Source organism: Scylla paramamosain, chromosome 4 (assembly GCF_035594125.1).
Source record: "Scylla paramamosain isolate STU-SP2022 chromosome 4, ASM3559412v1, whole genome shotgun sequence".
Lineage (NCBI taxonomy): Eukaryota > Metazoa > Arthropoda > Malacostraca > Decapoda > Portunidae > Scylla > Scylla paramamosain.
Window position 1 is genome coordinate 30,716,742 of NC_087154.1, and position 19,067 is coordinate 30,735,808.

The following is a 19,067-nucleotide window of genomic DNA, read 5'->3' on the forward strand; positions in this document are numbered from 1 at the left end:
TGGTGTTTTTGATATGGCAAATTTGTAAAGGATAAGTGTGAATGAACATACATTGGTAAAGATGTTAGAATTAAGTTCACCAATCAAGCAGAACAGTGTTGCGATAGTCAGACCATGTAAAGAAGATGGAAGTAAGCTGTTGGGCTGGACCTACCAGGTATGAATTCCCTGGCAAGTTGGATTGATCCCAGAACTCTGGTTATGATTAAAGGATAGTTTATGATTGAAGGAGTGTATCTCGAAGAGTCAGGAATATGAGTAGGCTGTAGCATTAATTGCTCTAGGTCATGGAGGATAGCAAAATTAAAAGCTAGTTCACCAGGTTAGTCAGTGAAGGGAAAGGAAAGTCATATCTGGTGGTGAACATTTAAATCTTCAAGAATGGGGACAAATGCAACAGGGAAGAGAGTCAGGATGTGCTCCACTTAGGAAGTCGGTCAAAGAATTTTTTAGTCAGATGAGTTAAAGGTGAAAGGTATACAGAACATAAATTTAGTTTGAGAGTGACTCTGTAGTCGTATCCTGGTGGTGAAGAATTCAGAAGATTTAATAGCATGGGCACAAGAGCAAGTTAGGTCTTTGCATACACAGATGCAACATCCAGCTTTGGAATGAAAATTTTGATGAAGTAGGAGGAAACAGAGAAACGGGTTAATGTCAGTTGCCTCAGACATCTGCATTTTGATAAGGAAAAGATGGTTTAGTAGAGGAGAGGCGGTGTTCCACAGATTGAAAATTAGATCCAAGGCCTTGGATCTAATTGGGTGTTGCAGAAGTTAATGAAGATAAAGTTGATGGGGCTGTCAAGACACTAGCATCAGTATCTAAAGAGCAGTCCAACCTGGAGACATTTGTGGTCCGCTTCCCAGACAGGGACTCCAAGGCTGGTGTAGGAGTTGCCACAATAAATTTACCTCAATGCACCTTTAGAGTGTATTGCTGTGTGTGTCCTGTCTCCATATCTGCAGTTATCCAATTTCTCTTTAAATTTGCTTACACTGACAGCTGTAACCACCTCCTCCCTTAACTATTCCAGAGATTAATGCTTCAGTAGGGGAAACTATACTTCTTAATGTCACTGAGACATTTACTCTTCTTAATCTTTTTTTGCCTCTTTTGAATGTCCTCTCATAGATCTTGTTCCCTCATCCATATGCATCTCCAAAACTTATCTGTCTACCTTTTCCACATGGTTTATTAATTTGTACATTGTTATCAAGTCTCCCCTTTCTCTTCTCACTTCCAATGTTAATTTAATTTCTTTGTCACTCTTCATAAGTCTTTTCCTTTAATTCTGGCACCATCTTTGTTGCTGTCCTCTGTATTCTTTCTAACCTGTACTCTTCTTCCTATGTGGAGACCATAGAATGCAGCGTACTCCAACTTGGGGTGTATTATGGTTGTTTTTTTTCATCATATCCATGTCCATGTAGGTAAAAGCCACTCTAATGTTACTTAACATCCTATATGTGGAGCCAAATATCCCATTTATATGTTTATCTGGTGATAGTGTTCTGGATAACCACTCCCAAATCCTTTTGTTTATTACTTTTTATTATCATATCTTAACCCATTTTGTTGTTCATGTAGGTCTCTTTGTACTTATTTCCAACACAAGATGTTTCTTAGGATTAAATTCAAGTTTCCACTCTAGACTCCAAAACATAAATTTTATCCAAATCTCTCTGTAGCTCCTTACAATCCTCCTTTATAGCTCTTTGCAATTTTGCATCATCAAATTAATTTAGCTATTTAATCCTTTTTGGACATCATTTATGTAAATCTGAAACAGTTTGTGCAACTACAGATCCACATGGTGCTCCATCTTAAGTTATATCTCTGATTATCATCCTCATTTGTCTGTCCTTTAAATAGCCTTACTTCTAACTTAATATTTTGCCTTTGAAACTGATATATTCCAGTTTCCATAATAATCTCGTGTGGAACCCAGTGTGCATGCACACACATGCATGCCTTTCCTTGGCGACCCTTTCATGGGATAAATAATAACTAGATGAATGTACACTATGTAACAACACTCTTCAAATCCCCATTTAACTATCAGTGTTCATTTGCTTCAACAGTCCCAACTTACTCTAATGGCATTTCACATTATGTTTGTATGTGCACATATTCTCTTAAACATGAGAGGATATATGTACATACAAACATAATATCCAAATGTAATGAATGTAAAGAGAATACTGTATGAATATTGTATGAAGGGATAGTAGTACCTACTGTACAACAGAGTGCTGAGACTTGGAATATGGGAAAAGCAGACAAAAAGAGTTGAATGTAATGGTGATGAGATATCTAAGGAGTATGTGTGAAGTAACTCAGATGGATAGAGTAAGAAATGTGGAAGTAAGAAGAACAGGTATTGCAAGAGACTTGGCAGGACAAGCAGTGCAATGTGTGCTAAGATGGTAAGGACATGCTGAGATAATGGATGATAATAGGTTGGCGAAGATAGTAAGATCAAGTATGAGAGGTGTGAATTTTCAAAGCAGGCCATATAAGGGATGGATAGATAGCATAAAAGAGTCCTTAAAGAGAAAACTGACACTGAAGCATGGTAGAATGATTGTGTGTAACAGAACCAAATGGAGAGCAGTTGTAAATTTGTGAAGAATGACATGGCCCTGTGAGCTCTGAGGAAGGTGCCACACATCAGTAGTCTCACACAGGTGTGGGGCAGTCAGCTGTGGTAGGGAAGAGTACTTGCTATGAAAGAGCCTTGTTCCTGATGAAACTGTCCAACCTGTGTGACTGATCCCTGTAAAGTGAGGACAGGAGTACTTTCTCTTCTCCATCATGGGTCAAGGGACCACGAGAGTGGTGTGAATGAGTGTGAATGTGAAAGTCGTGTGCCCCATCTTGGTTACACCCCTTTTTGGGGAGGACAGCCTTGGTATAAATATGGTAAAGTATTATGTTACTCCCTACCCTTTTCCTCCATTATAATCTTCAGCATATTGTACCCCATTACAGTCATCCCTCGTTAACCACGGTTTCAGTTTCAGTTTCACTTTTACAAGGACTGCTGGTAACCACAAATTCAGATCTCCCACTGCTCACTGCATCACCAACACAAGCACATACCTACCTGCCACACATGTTCCCATGGTCTAATGCTGCAGCCTGCAACTGCATATCACTGTCCTCAGTCACACAATAAACTTGCTTGTGTCAACATCATCTCCATTGCCCCACACCACATGTTTCACAACTGTACTGTATGAACATAAGCTTTTCTTCACCATAACTCCTAAGAGACCTGCAAAGAAACTAGCTGGAGACAATCCAAATTGCACAAGGAAAGTGATGACTCTGGAGAAGGTTAACATACTAAGATTACAGGAAGGCATGTCTTATGCTGCTGTAGGGTGAATGTTTTTTCTTTCTTTTTGTTCTCTCTTAAACAAGGTTCTTTTTGTTCTTTCTTAAACAAGGTTTTGGGGGCTCAGGGGTGTTCTTAGGAGGAAGCACTAATTTTTCATAGATTTTCCTCATCCATGGGTTTGTTACCTAACCCCACTGGATAACAAAGGATAACTGTATAACAAAAAAAAAAATGTAAAATTTTCTAAAATTTAGGTCTGGGTTTTATTACTGAGATTCTATAGTGATATGGATATGGAGCAGTGGATGTAGTAAGTACATACTATTTTTCCATATTCTCATTTTTAATGACAACAATGAGGCCTACCAATGTGAAGGCCATGGACAGGAAGAGGGAATATGCCCACAGTGCTACTTGACATGTCATAACTGGTATAGCTAGCTTGAGATGTAGTTCTATCTCAAGAACTAAAGAACTTGGTTAGTCCAGATTGTTTCCAGTTGCTCATGTCATCACTAAAGTTTTGATACTGAGGGCTCAACCAAAGAAGTAAGCCTGACAATACTCATCCCATATCACAAAACCTGTAAATGTATCTTAAACATCCCATTATCTTGGCACACAAACAGCATTCTCCCTCAAATGTCCACTGAATTAAAAAAAAGTAAAAATCTAGTTTCAAATAATGCACATTAAGCATATATAAAGTAATTTAGTTAATGATAAGACCTCCTTATTATTGCCATAACAATATGCTGCCAAATGAAAGTGTAAAAAAGTACTCTTGAAAACACCATAAATAAGTATATATAAGAAAAAGAAAAGAGCCATTTTGTCATATGTAAGAAAATACAAAAAGTTTAATGTTATATATTCAATTTCTATAGTCCAGCAATTGAAGGGCACAAGATATCACCTGTTGACCACCTTGCATGATATGAGTGAATGGTGAGTCATACCTATCTGCCTACACCACTATCACAACCAAAGCAGAGGTGTCATTGTCACCTCTTTGGTGAGTAAAGCCTTCTCTATGCATTCCTTTGATATCCCATGTAACAAAAGTTCATGGTTTTAACAACATGCACCCTTATAGGTCAACACACTGCTTGTTGGAATATCACATAAAATCATCAGAATCCTCATCAGCTGCATCTTTGTTGGTCTTCATGCTGGCAGATGAAAACAGTGATGTGTAATTTCTGAAACAAAATAGTTTTATATCAGCATTGGTGTTTTAATTTATTTACAAATAAAATTTGCATGATTAATGAAGGCATTTCATAAATAAAAACTTTAATGAGTGGCTCACCTGAGCTCTTGTTCCTTTTTTCTTCTTTCTAATTCCTCCTTTTCTTTCTGTTGCTTCTCCTTGAGCTCTTTCTTAGCTAAATTACGTTCCTGGCGATCTCTCTCTTCTCTTTCTTGTCTGAAGTTGGGATGGGACTCAACTTTGGTCTTGTTTAGTCGATTCACTATTTCATTTATGCGCTTCTCTAGACGAATTTTACGAACCTGGAGAATGATGATTTAAGTAGTATTCAATATGTAGGGCTTCTAGTTTCTGCTATGGTTTGCATGTTTAATGTTTCTTTCTTTGGCACAAAGCAGTCACTAATGATTATCCTCAGTGCTAACTCACTTTCATAGTGCACATATCAGGAAAAGAAATGAAGATCTGTTTAAAAGAAAATAGTAAAAGAAAAGAAAAAGTTGGAGAATATTAGATTCAAAAGACATCTAAGAATTGAAGAAAGTTACATTAAAAAAAAAAAATACTGGCCCCTGCAAACAAACAAGTGGAACAATGTTTAAAAAATCTAATGCTTATAGAATTTACTCATGCCTTTAACTCTTACACTGTCATACACATCAGCTGCTGTGCTGCATGTTAGTGATGGAAATGTCCCTTCTGGGTAGTGGACAAAATAACCATAAAAAGAACAAGTATGGCAGTATGATTTTAACAATAATGTGATTAAGTAATGAAAAGTCAAAATAATCCATGCCATCAAAGATACTCACCTCTTTTTCACTATGGAAGCCAACCTGACCAACATCCATCCCTGGAGTTTTGCGCAGGTTGGACCACTGTGTGTAGACCACATCCACGTTGTTCATCTTATTGCCCTGTGTAAATGGCATATCATTACATCTTCAGGATCAAGTTCTATGATAAAAACTGCAGCATGTTAGACAAACTGTGTTAATGGTATAGATGACAGCACGCAAATGAAAAAAACTAATCTAACTAAATGTATTCTGATACCAATTTCTTGAAATTATTTCAAGGGGATGGCCTTGACATTTTTACATTTCCCATACAATTTAACTTCCAATTCCAACCTCTCTAAGGTATTCAAACAATGTCTTCCCATTTCATCATAAGTCCTCCAGCCACATTGATGGCATCTACTCAACCATGTATATATGTATATTCTTGTCACCTTGCCTATATCCATTCTTTACAAGCGACCATTTAGAGGTATTGCATATGACCTCCTAAACCATTCCACAACTCATTCCTTCACCTTAGATATATTATACATATCAAATTCTCCAGACATACTTTCATTGCTCTCATCACTCATCCTATAAACACTAACACCTCACAAGAATAAAATCAAAATGTTATATGGTATATGTACCTGGATACTGTTTGCTTTGCAGAGCTGAGCAGCATCTTCTATCACTGCCATGGGGATGTCATCAATAGTCTGGCCCTGCAGCAGAAAAAAAAAAAAATTCACAAACACAAGTAAGTCATTACCATATCTCACTGAATAGGTATTACACTACAATATCTCCTGACAGCACTATCCTTCTTCCAGCAGATGATAAGTAACAATTTTAACAACATAATATATTCCAAGTGAAACATGTTATTTATTATTTATGTGGTAAATACCACACAAATAAAGTATGCCACTATTGAAAAACAGATCAACAATTCTTTTCATCATTATGAAAATCAAAACCTCCAAAAACCTAACATTTTTTTTTAATGGTGAGGTCTACACATCAAAGCTTATTTTCAACAAACCACAATGACATTGATGATCAAAACAACTGTATAAATTTACAATCATAAGGGTGAGCTAAAATAAAAGGTTGTTAAAATAAACAAAGAAAGATGGAAATTATGAGTGGCAGCTTAAAATGTTCTCACCACCACCATCACTCACAAACATGCACATTCTCATCATTAACATTTAGTTTATCCAGATGTAAATTAAATTTGTTCATCTCCCTCTTTTCCTGCATTTATATACAGTTTCTGTACTAAATACTAAAATTTCCATGCAATTTTTTTTTTATACAAATATTCAACAAGAACTATGTCTACAGTAATACTTTCATAAAAGTATTTCAATTCATATTTTTTGTCAGAATAGACAAATAAATACATTTTGTTCATCAAACATTTATAAAGAATAAAATAAAAATAAGAAAACATAGCAGAGAAAAAAAATTCTCACCTAAGTATGTTAAATTGGTATATCACTGTGTTATGCAAGTACAAAGATGGTTGAAAAAAACTTACTGGATTGAGCCTGAGGTAGACATGGGCTGATGAAACTTTGTCCACATGGAACCACACATCTTCCTCCCAGCCCCACTTGATAAGGTCCTCGTCTGTATGGAGAATACCAGCATACTTATTTACCTTTTCTCATATGTAAAGAAAGCTCATCATAAATTTTACTTTTGCTTTGTGTATGCATGTTCATTGCCATTTTTCTTTTGTCTGCTTATATGTTACGCTGTTATGTTTGCAATCTGTGTGTTTATCAAGAATGGTATAATTCATCATTCAAAATGTCTTGTTTTCAGTTCACTTTCTCTTCTTACTTTCATACTTCATTAAGTAACTCTAATGACCAACATTCATTAGTTTGTAATAAGATGTCTCATATCAGAGGAAACATCACTCATCAGAAAGAATTTAGTAATTAAATATGGAGTATAATGTAATTAATTAGAATTTTCAACATCTACTTACTTTCATATTTGTCATTTCCCATGAACAGTCTGACTGGAGGGTCCACAACTGAAAATGAATAAATAAAAGTAAATAGATAATAATAATTATTATTAAAACAATCTATAAATATTTTCTTCATATAGCTTCACCTGTTTATTCCTCAGGGTATGGCATAGACACCTATCTATTACCACACCAAAAAACTACCTAACCATACACAACACCAAATTTTACTGCACTTACACTTTGAAAAGATAATGTTACTGAAAAAATAATCTTAACTTCAAATGATATTTTCCTGTATATTTTGACAAACCTTTATTGACCTCAACAGATACCTTTAAATATCTACAAAATTATAACATGAAATTAAAGAGAAAAGGTCTGGTCATAAGATAATGGTGAAAGGCAAGATAATTAGAAATTATGATTCTGAAGCAACAATCATATATTCTTTTTACTTTATTATTGGAAATTATTTCTAATACTGTATAATTTATTTCCATGGAATTTTGAAAACTTGCTGCAACCTGCTTCCTGGCAGTCTGCGGCTAAAAGTCCAGTCAAAGAATTAGTGCTGTAATCTGACAAAACAATGCCCTTGCCAAGAATATTTATTTAAGGAAATATATACCCATGTCAAACAAACTATGGAAGATGGATACTGCCAATCTGTAAATATATCTGAAACATTTCTAAGGATTTACAAGGGTATTTTGAAATTAAACCTAGTGCCATTTAATAAACTCTCACCTCCTTCTCTACCTAACCCTGCAACTATTAACAGTTGCCATATCAAAAAAAAAATAAAATAAATAAATAAATAAATAAATAAATAAATAAATAAAATAAAATAAATAAAAATAAATAAATAAATAAATGAATATATATATATATATATATATATATATATATATATATATATATATATATATATATATATATATATATATATATATATATATATATATATAATTTCCACTCCATAAACACCAACCGCACAAATTGCATACAATGATGAAAGACTGGGTAGGTACCCTTAGGAAATGTATATTTGCTACACCACTCATTTAATACATGTACATATAACACGCATGCCAATCATATATAACATACACCATGGTACAGTACAAGATCTTGTCAGGTGTCATAAGAAGAAACCACTCTTACACACCATTCGTCACCACTCGTGCTCTTTGAGGATACACCTACAAACATGAACAGAATCCACGTGTGCTAAAATCCCTCTTCGTACGTACAATCCATCCACTTAGCACGTCAATGTCTACTGGTTTGCTCATCTCCTATAAGCAATGGAGGGAGACTTACCATTGCTAGTGAAATAGAAGACCATGGTTGTGAGCCGCAGGATACCAGCTGACAGGAAGGGCTGCGAGGGTCACTTCGGCCATTCTCTACCACGGCCCCTCAAGTGGGCAAGCATGTTAATAAGCTACTATATAAATAAGTAACCAAGCAAATAAGTAAATATATAAGTAAACAAATAAGCAACTAGACAAGGTAAGCGAGTATATAAACAGGTAAGCAAACAACCAAACAAGTACGTAACAGGCAGTGAAGTAGGTAAGCAGGCAGTAAGTAAACAAGCAAACGACCAATGAACTAGTAAAAGAAACAGAGGCAATAAATGAATAAGGAAAAATAAGTAAGTAAGCAGCTAGTTATTAATTAAGTAAGTAAGCTGTATGAATAAGTAAGAATGCAAATAAGTAGGAAAGCAAGCAAGTCAGTACGTAGGCAGTCAAACATTTTTACGGGTTTTGCTTACTTGGCAATACTTGCTTATTTGTTTGCTTTCTCATCAGCGGTGCCGTAATGACTTTTTTTTTTTTTTTTTTGTCAAGCATTTGTGCTCTTGGTCATTTGATTGCTTATTGAATTGGTTGCCTATTTGCTTACTTACCTTCTAACAGGATCTCGGATTTAGTCAATTTCTTGCTGTTATATATTTATACCTATAGTTGTTCGTTTATTTACTTGCTTGTATGCGTACTTATTGTTATTATTTTTTTTTCTTGTCTTTGGTTATGTGCTTGTTTGCTTTGTTAGTTTTCTAGCGGCTCCTTGGCCTCACTAGTGTAGTGACTTAAGTAGATATTCAAGCAAACATTTGTATTATTGCTTATTTGCTTGGTTACTTAAATGTATATGCTTGTACGATCACTTATTTGTTTGTTGCGGTGCTAACAGATTCAGTCAGTCAGAATTCTTTGCTTACTTGTATGGTTTACCAATCTTGCTCGCTGTTCGCCTATTTATTTGTGTATCCACACGTTTGCTTGTTTGTTTGTTTGTTTAACTACTTTTGAGCAGTGCTACTAATGCCATATAAATGCGATAAATCATCTACTGCATTTGTTTACTTGCTTGCTCGTTTTTGTTTGCTTTGTTATTTGATCTGGTTATTTGATTTGGTTCTTTGCTTGCTCACTTATTTTAAAGTGGTTCTTCGTGTCTCAGTGTTGTGACGCTTTAAATCTAATAACTTAAATAAAGTAATTACTTGTATATTTACTTGCTTACTTGCTTGTTTACACATACGGACTTGCAGTGCCTCTATGACTTTCTTTCCAGTCCTGGCGCCTTGAACAGGTTACCAATTGCTTATACGTATATGAATACTTGCTTTCTTCTATTTTTGATTTCTTGCTTGCTTGGCTTCTCATTCCTTCATACATTCTCTCGATAGCATTACTTCACATTCTCTTGTGCTTGACTGTGGTGAACCCCTCGTCTCTCTCTCTCTCTCTCTCTCTCTCTCTCTCTCTCTCTCTCTCTCTCTCAACAACACAAACACACCGACATCTATGATTCTTATTTTATCTTTACTTTTATTTATTTATCTGTTGATTCATTTATCTTTTTTTTTCATAAACATAGCTCTTGCACAAAGGTTTCACTTTAATCTATCGGCCATTGTGATAAATTTTTCGATATTCCTAGTTATATTTTGCCATGATGACATTTATCTCCCAGCAATGAAAGTAGTTGAATTTATACTTACGTAAAGATCTTAATTGCTGCGCTAAAAGCATATCATAACTTATTATGACACCACATCAATGTTGTAACTGATGTTAACTTTCAAAAATTCGCCTACTGTAGCCAATTACTACCGTAAAAGCCGTAGTAGGCTCTGCGTATTAACTGTGATATACCAATCAGCCGTACCACATTTAACTGTACAGGAATGCTTCCCTCGTTTCGCTTCTAACAGATCCGCACGACCCCTCTCCTTTACTGTGTTCATATAAGGTTACATATTTTTAGTTTATATCGTAGCATTGTCTAGAAAAATAAAGATTTTTACTTGTATTAAAACAAGTAAACCTCTACTAAACCTCATCTTCTTTTCATCACTGAAAACTAACCTCTAATCCTGCTTATGCTGTTACCCTATCTTCTCCGTTGAGCTCCTCCGATCATAATCTCATATCTGTATCTTGTCCTATCGCTCTAATCCCTTCTCAGGATCCTGTTAAATGGAGGTGCCTCTGGCGTTTTGCCTCTACTACTTGGGGGGACCTGAGGAGGTATTTTGCTGATTTTCTTTGGAATGACTACTGTTTCTGTGGTAGAAACCTGTCTCTGTGTGCCGAGCACATAACAGAGGTGATAGTGTCTGGCATGGAGACGTACACTCCTCACTCTTTTTCTCGACCGAAACCTTCCAAACTTTGGTTTAACACAACCTGTTCTCATGCTACACATGATAGAGGTGGCCCACCAAAGGTACTTGAGTCTTCCATCACTAGAATTTCAGGCGCTTTATATTTCTTCCCGGAACCGTGCCAAGTCTGTTCTCCAACTAGCCAAAAATTCCTCCATTAAAAGTGTCAAAATCATTCGAGATCTAACTCCCATGTGATTTCTGGCTACTAGCTAGATTCTTCGCAGTGATGTTTTTCCATGCCCTCACTGGCCTAAACCCTCGGAAGGCTTATGGACCTTATGGGGTACCTCCTATTGTACTCCGAAACTGCACTTCCGTGTTTGTACCTAGCCTAGTCAAACTCTTTCAACTCTGTCTGTCAACATCTACCTTTCCTTCTTGTTGGAAGTTTGCCCACAGTCAGCCTTTTCTTAAAAAAGGTGACCGTTCTAATGCCTCATACTGTCGTCCTATTGCTTTAATTTCCTGCCTATCTAAAGTTTTTTAATCTATCATCAACAGGAAGATTCTTAAACATCTATCACTTCACAACCTTCTATCTGATTGCTAGTATGGGTTCCATGAAGGCCGCTCTACGGGTGATCTAGCTACCCTTACTGAGTTTTGGTCATCCTCTTTTAGAGATTCTGGTGAAACTTTTGCTGTTGCCTCAGACATATCAAAAGCTTTCGATAGAGCCTGGCACAAAGCTTTGATTTCCAAACTTCTGCGGTTTCTATCCTTCTTTCTGTAATTTCATCTCAAGTTTCCTTTCTAGCTGTTCTATTGCTGCTGTGGTAGACGATCATTGTTCTTCTCCTAAATCTATTAACGGTGGTGTTCCTCAGGTTTCTATCCTGTCACCCACTCTCTTCCTATCATTCATCATCTGATCCAAACTTATTGTCCTATCCACTGCTACGCTGGTGATTCTACCCTGCGCTTTTCCATGTCTTTTCCGTAGACATCCAACCCTTCAGAAAGTAAACAGTTTATGCAAGGAAGCCACAGAACGGCTGACTTCTGATCTCTCTAAAATTTCTGATTTAGGGCAAAGCAAACTTAGTATTGTTCAGTACTTCAAAAACTCAATTCCTCCATCTTTCATCTCGACACAGCCTTCCAGACAACTATCCCCTCTTCTTCAATGACACTCCACTGTCCCCCTCTTCTACATTGAACATCCTCGGTCTGTCCTTTACTTATAATCTAAACTAGAAACTTCACATCTCATCTCTAGCTAAAACAGCTTCTATGAAGTTAAGCGTTCTGAGACGTCTCCGCTAGCTTTTCTCACTCTTCCAGATGCTAATTCTACAGGGGCCTTATCCGCCCATGTATGGAGTATGCTTCACATGTCTGGGGGGATTTCACTCATGCCACTCTTCTAAACAGGATGGAATCAAAAGCTTTTCGTCTCATCAGTTCCTCTCCTCTAATTGACTGTCTTCAGCCTCATTCTCATCGTCTCTATGCTGCATCTCTTGCCATCCCCAACCGATTTTTTCATGCTAACTGCTATTCTTATCTTGCTAACTGCGCGTCTCCCCTCCTCCCTTGGCCTCACTCTCACCCCTATTCTGTCCACCTCTCTAATTCAAGGGTTAATCATTATTCTCAATCATTCATCCCTTTCTCTGATAAACTTTGGAACTCTCTGCCTGCTTCTGTATTTTCTCTTTCCTATGACTAGAACTCTTTCAAGAGGGAGGTTTCAAGACACTTATCCATCAGTTATAATTGACTACCGCTTTGGACCCTATTCGGGGACCGACATCTCAGTGAATCTTTTTTTTTTTTTTTTTTTTTTTTTTTTGCCGTTGACCGCTGTCCCTCCTACATAAAAAAAAAAAAAAAATGAAAAACAGGAGCAGATGACTTAATATCCCTCCCATGAGGCGCGCCCCCGATTTTGGGAGTCACTGAGGTGTAAGGGTGGACGTTATATTTTTGTTTCATATTACATATTTATTTATTTGTTTGTTTGTTTAAGTATTTGTTGCTGTTGTTGTTGTTGTTGTTATTGTTGTTGTTGTTGTTGTTGTTGTTGTAATTATTATTATTATTATTATTATTATTATTATTATTATTATTATTATTATTATTGTTATTATTATTATTATTATTATTATTATTATTATTATTATTATTTTATTATTACTATTATCATAAGTTATTGTTATTGCTGTTCCCCGCCGTAGGCAGTCACCTTGTCGCGGTGGCCAGGCTTGAAGCGTGGTCGGCGGTGCCACCTTCTTTGATTGCTCGCCTCTCATTGGAGAGTTCGGGCCAAGGAAAGTAAAGAAAGATATGTAGAACCTTGGTTCGGCCACAACTTTAACTGGCGCCCCCACCCTCCTTTTTTTTAATCAAACAGTAAAGCTGTTGTCGTCGTCGTCGTCGTTGTTGTTGTCCCGTAGAGCGCTTTTACTTTTTACTTTTGTTTATCTATTTGCTTATCAGTTTTTTTTTTTTATGCTTACCTAGAATTCATCTGCTAATATGTATACGCGAGACAAGTCTAAAATCAAGAACGAGAGATTCATAAATATGTAACGATCTTTAGCCAATGCAATCTGTTGTCGTGTCGGCGTCTAATCTCTGCAACTTTTGACAGCCTTTAGTGGGAGATATTGAGATTTTCAAAAGTGTTTTTCACGACTCTAGTGATAAAGGATAATGATTTTTAAAAAAATGAGAACCTAATTATTTATACGATCTTTAAAAATAATAACCATAATCGTTTCAAAATACGGAACTAGCTCTCTCTCTCTCTCTCTCTCTCTCTCTCTCTCTCTCTCTCTCTCTCTCTCTCTCTCTCTCTCTCTCTCTCTCTCTCTCTCTATATATATATACCTGTGTGTGTGCACTTGTGTGGCTTGTGGTTCAGCTGTGTGTGCGTGTCACTGACAAACTGACAGGCAGGAAAGAAAGAACAGCCAGTGATAAGGTCAACTATCCCGACCTTCACATTTTTTTTTTTTTTGTACGCCACCACATTACAATGGAAATAACGTTACTTTAAAACACGGTGCAACAATGATCTAGTGATGGGGTTTTCAGATAATGTTGAAATTCCAACGCATTCCGTTAAGATACCTTCTGCAAGATATGTACTGTAAATAAAGTAAAATTAATATCATATAGTTACAGTGTAATAATCAGATCATCCTTTTCAGATTATTCATAACCCTCCTTCATTTTATTCCAGAAATTTCATGCAAAATGTCAATCATACATACGGGAGAAAATATTATATGGTGCAAACTGTTTTACATGTTGGAAAACCAGAATCATGCAGATAGTGCGTCAATCAAACAATAGTTTTCAGATATGATGCTGTTCCACACATTCCATTACACAGTGGTTTCGTCCATTATATGAAATTATAATAATAAATATTGCATAGTGAAAATATCATATAATGTATGTAAAAAAGGAGAGAGAGAGAGAGAGAGAGAGAGAGAGAGAGAGAGAGAGAGAGAGAGAGAGAGAGAGAGAGAGAGAGAGAGAGAGAGAGAGATGATGGGGTTTTCAGTCAATATTCCTTCCACATTCCACTCTCATTTTCACGCAAGATATTATTGATTACCACCAACACTCCGGAATCAATATATATTCACATCCCCGTGGCATTTAACACACGTAGTTATCACGCAATTCCTAAGAAGTAAGATAACAATGATCAATGTCCACGTGATTGCTTAACTAAAAGGTTGCCGTGTGTATTAACTTATTGTTATCGCAGTTCTATTCCCAAAACCATCACTACATTATCTTTTTATCGATTTTGTGTCGCGTGGAACATGACAACCAAGGTCACTACTAATCTATTAAATTTTAATGATTATTGAAAAAATAAATAAAATGACATTTTTCACTTCCATACAGGGCTATTGGTATTATGCAGTTTATAATGTCACACACAATTTTTAAAGCAATAACCGGCATTTGATACACAATATCATCAATAATTTATGATGTTACTCTAAGCAGTCTACAATGTTTGTTTGTTGTACATAATCATCTTGTTTTACCTGTGTTTTGCATTGCTGTACATCGGTCAATTGTTATGGTGCTGTATATCGCTTCATGTTAAGTTGCCTGTAAAGTCTTCTGACGAAACAAGGCTACCATTATTATAATTATTATTAATATTTTCGAGGCAGAAGATGGGTGAGCGTGATTGGTGGAGGCGATACGTGACGTCACTTCATGGGACTTGTGCAGGGGAATATAGACGAAATAAACTGTGGGGGAGACCCGTTTTCGAATCTATTAATTATCTCCAGTATAAAGATTTCAGAAACCTATAAAGGGTGTTGGGACTCTTTCATCAGCGCTAGTGGGTGCGTGAGAGTCGATGTTCAGTTGTTTTTTTCTATTTCACCATCTCGGTGTTTATTGTATTTTCGATCCTATGATAGTGTCTCCTCTGTTGTCATTCCTAAAACCCTGAAATTCTCACTAAATCTGACCAATTCATGAGGTGGAGCAAATATTTGCCGCGGAGATGGACTGACCGGACACAATTATGGTAAGAGCAACCCGCTAGTAAGCCCAGATCGACCGAAAAGCGGGGACAATTAAGTACCACCTTATGACACGTCTAATAACAATTACTATTTGATGTCAGATATTTATTTTCGAGTTTAGATATTGAGTACAGCACGTCATTGAACATGGGATGGGTAGTGGACATCACGTGAGGGTAGTCAGTATTTTACAAGGACATGTACGGGACGTGGTTATTGTGGTGAGTCAGGGTGAGTGATTCTGTCGTGACATTGTTGACTAGTGTGGATTGGTGGGCGTTTTTCCGAAGTTTTCTCACAAATTTGCCAGGATGTGTTGGTCAGGAGGTTCCTTTTGGAGTCTAATGGCTGTTTTACAGGTTTGGGCCTTTGTTGCTAAGGTTCTGTTGTGGGGAGAGGAAATTCAGTGTCATTATTTGTTACTTGTTGATTTAGGAGCGTTTTGGTATAAGCCTCTATTGAAATTCACCTGTTGTCGTAGATATGGAGGCTCTTTTGTGAAGCCTTATTGGTCTCTGTAGGTTTGGAGGTTGGTGGTGTGAAGTTTGTGCGACTTCATAGGTAGGTGTGAAGCCTTGTTGTGAAACTTTGGGGTGGTTAGTTTCTATAGGCTTGCAGGCTTTGTTGGGGAGGCTTTTTTGTTATTTAGTTTTGTAGGTTTGTATGTTGTTATGAAGCTTATGTGACTCAGTATGATAGGTTTGGAGGGTTTGATGTGAAGCTTACATTTAACTTGCACAGGTATGCAGGCTTTGTTGTATTGATTTCTGTAAGCTTGGAGTGGTTGTTGTGAAGGTAACATTAATTTTTGTAGGTTTGCAGGGTTTGTTGTGAAAACTTTCCCCCAGGATTATTGTAAGTTTGTTGGCTGTGATGTGAAGTCTGTCTTGCCAGGTTTTGGACCATTGTGGATACTGAGAAATTGATATGAATGCATCATGAATTGCCCATAAGGGAATTGTTAACAAAGATTGAACACTTCTCTTTTTAACTGTATTTGGAATAGGAAAGTAGCAGGTTTTATTCCTTCCACCCCTCACCAGCCTGATGTTTTGTGCCCTTGGCTGGCCTCCCTTTCAGTAAAAACAAAGATAAGCTATATTTTTCACCTCATCAGTCCCTGTTGCATCTTCCAACCATGAATTACTACAAGAACCACAGGAAAACAGTAAAATGGCTAATTTAGATGCAACAAAATTTTCACAAAAGAACCACTAACAAAAAAACTCAGTGCTATTAACTCTGTACAGGGACCTTATCTGTCCGTGTATGAAGTATGTTTAACATGTATGGGGGGTTCCAGTCATACTGCACTTTTAGACAGGGTAGAATAAAAAGCATTTCATCTTATGAACTCCTTTCCTCAAATTGACTGTCTTCAGCCTCTCTCATCACCACAGTGTTGCTTCTCTTGCTATCTTCTGTTATTTTCACACTAACTGCTCTTCTGGTCTTGCTAACTGCATGCCTCCTCTTCTCCCCACAGCCTTGCTGCACAAAACTTTCTGCTTTCTGGTATCCTTATTCTGTCCACCTCTCTAATGCAAGAGTTAATCAGTATTCTCAGTCATTCATTCTCTTTTCTGGTAAACTCTGGAACTCCCTGCATGCATATGTATTTCCTTCTTTCTATGACTTTACCTCTTTCAAGAGGAAGGATTCAAGACACTTATCCTCCAATTTTTTGACATTCATTTCTGATTCTGTTTGGGGACTTGGACCTCAGTGGGCCTTTTTTTTCTTTTGATTTTGTTACCCTTGGCCAGTGCCTTTTCTACATTTAAAAAAAAGGGGGAACTGCACTTCCTAGTCCTCTCCTCTTGGTCCTTTTTTTTCAAGATCTTGATGTACTAATTCAACATCACATATGTGTACCATATTTCCTAGCCCTTTATTCTGATGTCTTGATGCTTTTTCCAAAACCTTGTCTTGTACTAATTCTCAGTTCTGGACTAATACTATACCCACCATATCAAAATGGCTACCTTGCATAATTTAGCAGGTCTTTCATTCTCATTCTAGCTTTGCTAGATCTGAAGATACACCTGTCATGACAGCACAGTGGAAAGAGCAGCAGATAACATTTTTACTTGTACATCACACACAAAAACATGTATCTCATTCAGAAATAGAAGTGTTGACATGCATCACCTCCATCTTCTCCTTTCCCTAAACTCTGTCAGTAATTCTTAGTGAATTTGGACTTTTGAGGTCAGTCGCTGCAATGATGTTTCTATCCTTTGCTTTCTCTGTAATCTATCAGGTGTCATTTCCTCTGTCTGTCACCTCCCAATGTTTCTGAGCCACAGTTCATTATGATCTTTACTAAGCTGCCTGACTTCTAGATTTTCTGATCTACTTATAAAGATTTCATTTCAGTCTGGACTAATGTTGCATTTTTCACTTCTGAATCAAGAATATTAGCTACAGAAGTATCTGTTTTTGGCAGGGTTGGGAAAACATAAGTATAGAATTACCTTTTCCTCACTGCTCTATTGGAAAAGCATCTCATAGGTTTATTGATTTTGTAATATGAGTAATAGCTATGATATAAAAAATTAATTTTTATTATAAATTAATTAACATTTTGTATTGTAATATGTAAGGAAAGGGATTATACAATACATACATTTAGTGAGACTAAAACTATTTTGTGGAAGTAAATTTTATGCTGATGTATACTGGTATAAACTGATTGATTGATGTTGATATAGACTTTATTTTGTTATAAAATTTATGATAAACAAAATCTCAGTATTCTTGCAAAATCTTGTAATGACTATGAAGATGATGTGCTGTGGTTCATGATTGGTGTACTACATGAGTTTGTTTCTAAAGTTGTGTATAGTGGTATTATCATTTATGGTGAAGAATTTTGTATTTGTATTAATTGTGAAAGCCTTTTTATGAAGAATGTCTTTTTTTTCATTATGGTCTTTATTTGAACATTTGGAGTTCACTGGCCGTTAAAGTTAAAGTTGTTCTTTACATCCGTTATCGTCTGCCTCTTGAAGTGTATCCAAAACACTGTCTTGTTATCATCCAAATCATGTCATTCTTTTCTTGAATAGCATTAGTAAGATTATCCAAGCATGACACTTATTATGTTCCTTGTTGGCAGAGTATGATGGTTGGCTGAAAATAAAGAATGTCTGAAGCCGTCAATGCCAGCCACCTGCACCAGCTGAGTGTGACAGGTAAGTGGAGGAATATTAAACTTGTTATCCCATTTTAGGCTCTTTAAGACCACTTTTTTTTTTTCTCTCTCTCTCTCTCTCTCTCTCTCTCTCTCTCTCTCTCTCTCTCTCTCTCTCTCTCTCTCTCTCTCTCTCTCTCTCTCTCTCTCTCTCTCTCTCTCTCTCTCTCTCTCTCTCTCTCTCTCTCTCTCTCAAATATCTTCTAAACAAACAGTTGGATGAATATGATATTTTGGCATAGCTTGAAGCCAAAGCTGGCAAGAGCTGAGTAGGCATTTGGACAGGGGAAGGAGAATGGGAGTGTAAGGGGGAATGTCTGGATTTGGGATAG

At 36.6% G+C, this 19,067-nt stretch overlaps 2 protein-coding genes across 9 annotated transcripts in view; one reads left to right on the forward strand and one right to left on the reverse strand.

The window, feature by feature from the left end:
- Positions 1-3,670: 3,670 nt before the first annotated feature.
- On the reverse strand, positions 3,671-15,122 carry LOC135099982 (coiled-coil domain-containing protein 25-like). Of its 3 annotated transcripts, XM_064002782.1 has the most exons (8): positions 13,861-13,881; positions 8,661-8,758; positions 7,350-7,397; positions 6,891-6,982; positions 5,995-6,069; positions 5,372-5,476; positions 4,659-4,861; positions 3,671-4,548 (listed from the first exon to the last, which is right to left on the reverse strand). In XM_064002782.1, the coding sequence occupies exons 2-8, from the start codon at positions 8,683-8,685 to the stop codon at positions 4,467-4,469; spliced, it is 630 nt and encodes a 209-aa protein (XP_063858852.1). In that variant the 5' UTR covers positions 8,686-8,758; positions 13,861-13,881; the 3' UTR covers positions 3,671-4,466. The 3 variants fall into 3 exon arrangements, with proteins under 3 accessions (XP_063858852.1, XP_063858853.1, XP_063858851.1); XM_064002783.1 differs by lacking the exons at positions 8,661-8,758; positions 13,861-13,881 and adding an exon at positions 15,042-15,122; XM_064002781.1 differs by lacking the exon at positions 13,861-13,881 and having other exon boundaries at positions 8,661-8,815.
- Positions 15,123-15,382: 260 nt separating this feature from the next.
- LOC135099978 (E3 ubiquitin-protein ligase Su(dx)-like) overlaps positions 15,383-19,067 on the forward strand; it is a 43,069-nt gene continuing 39,384 nt past the window's right edge. For 5 of the 6 annotated variants that reach the window (XM_064002770.1, XM_064002772.1, XM_064002773.1 and 2 more), the window contains exons 1-2: positions 15,383-15,541; positions 18,661-18,736. In XM_064002770.1, the coding sequence (XP_063858840.1) occupies positions 18,688-18,736 (49 nt within the window). In that variant the 5' untranslated portion in view covers positions 15,383-15,541; positions 18,661-18,687. Of the gene's footprint in view, positions 15,542-15,770; positions 15,899-18,660; positions 18,737-19,067 lie in introns of those variants that run through there. The other variant, XM_064002771.1, reaches the window with a different exon arrangement.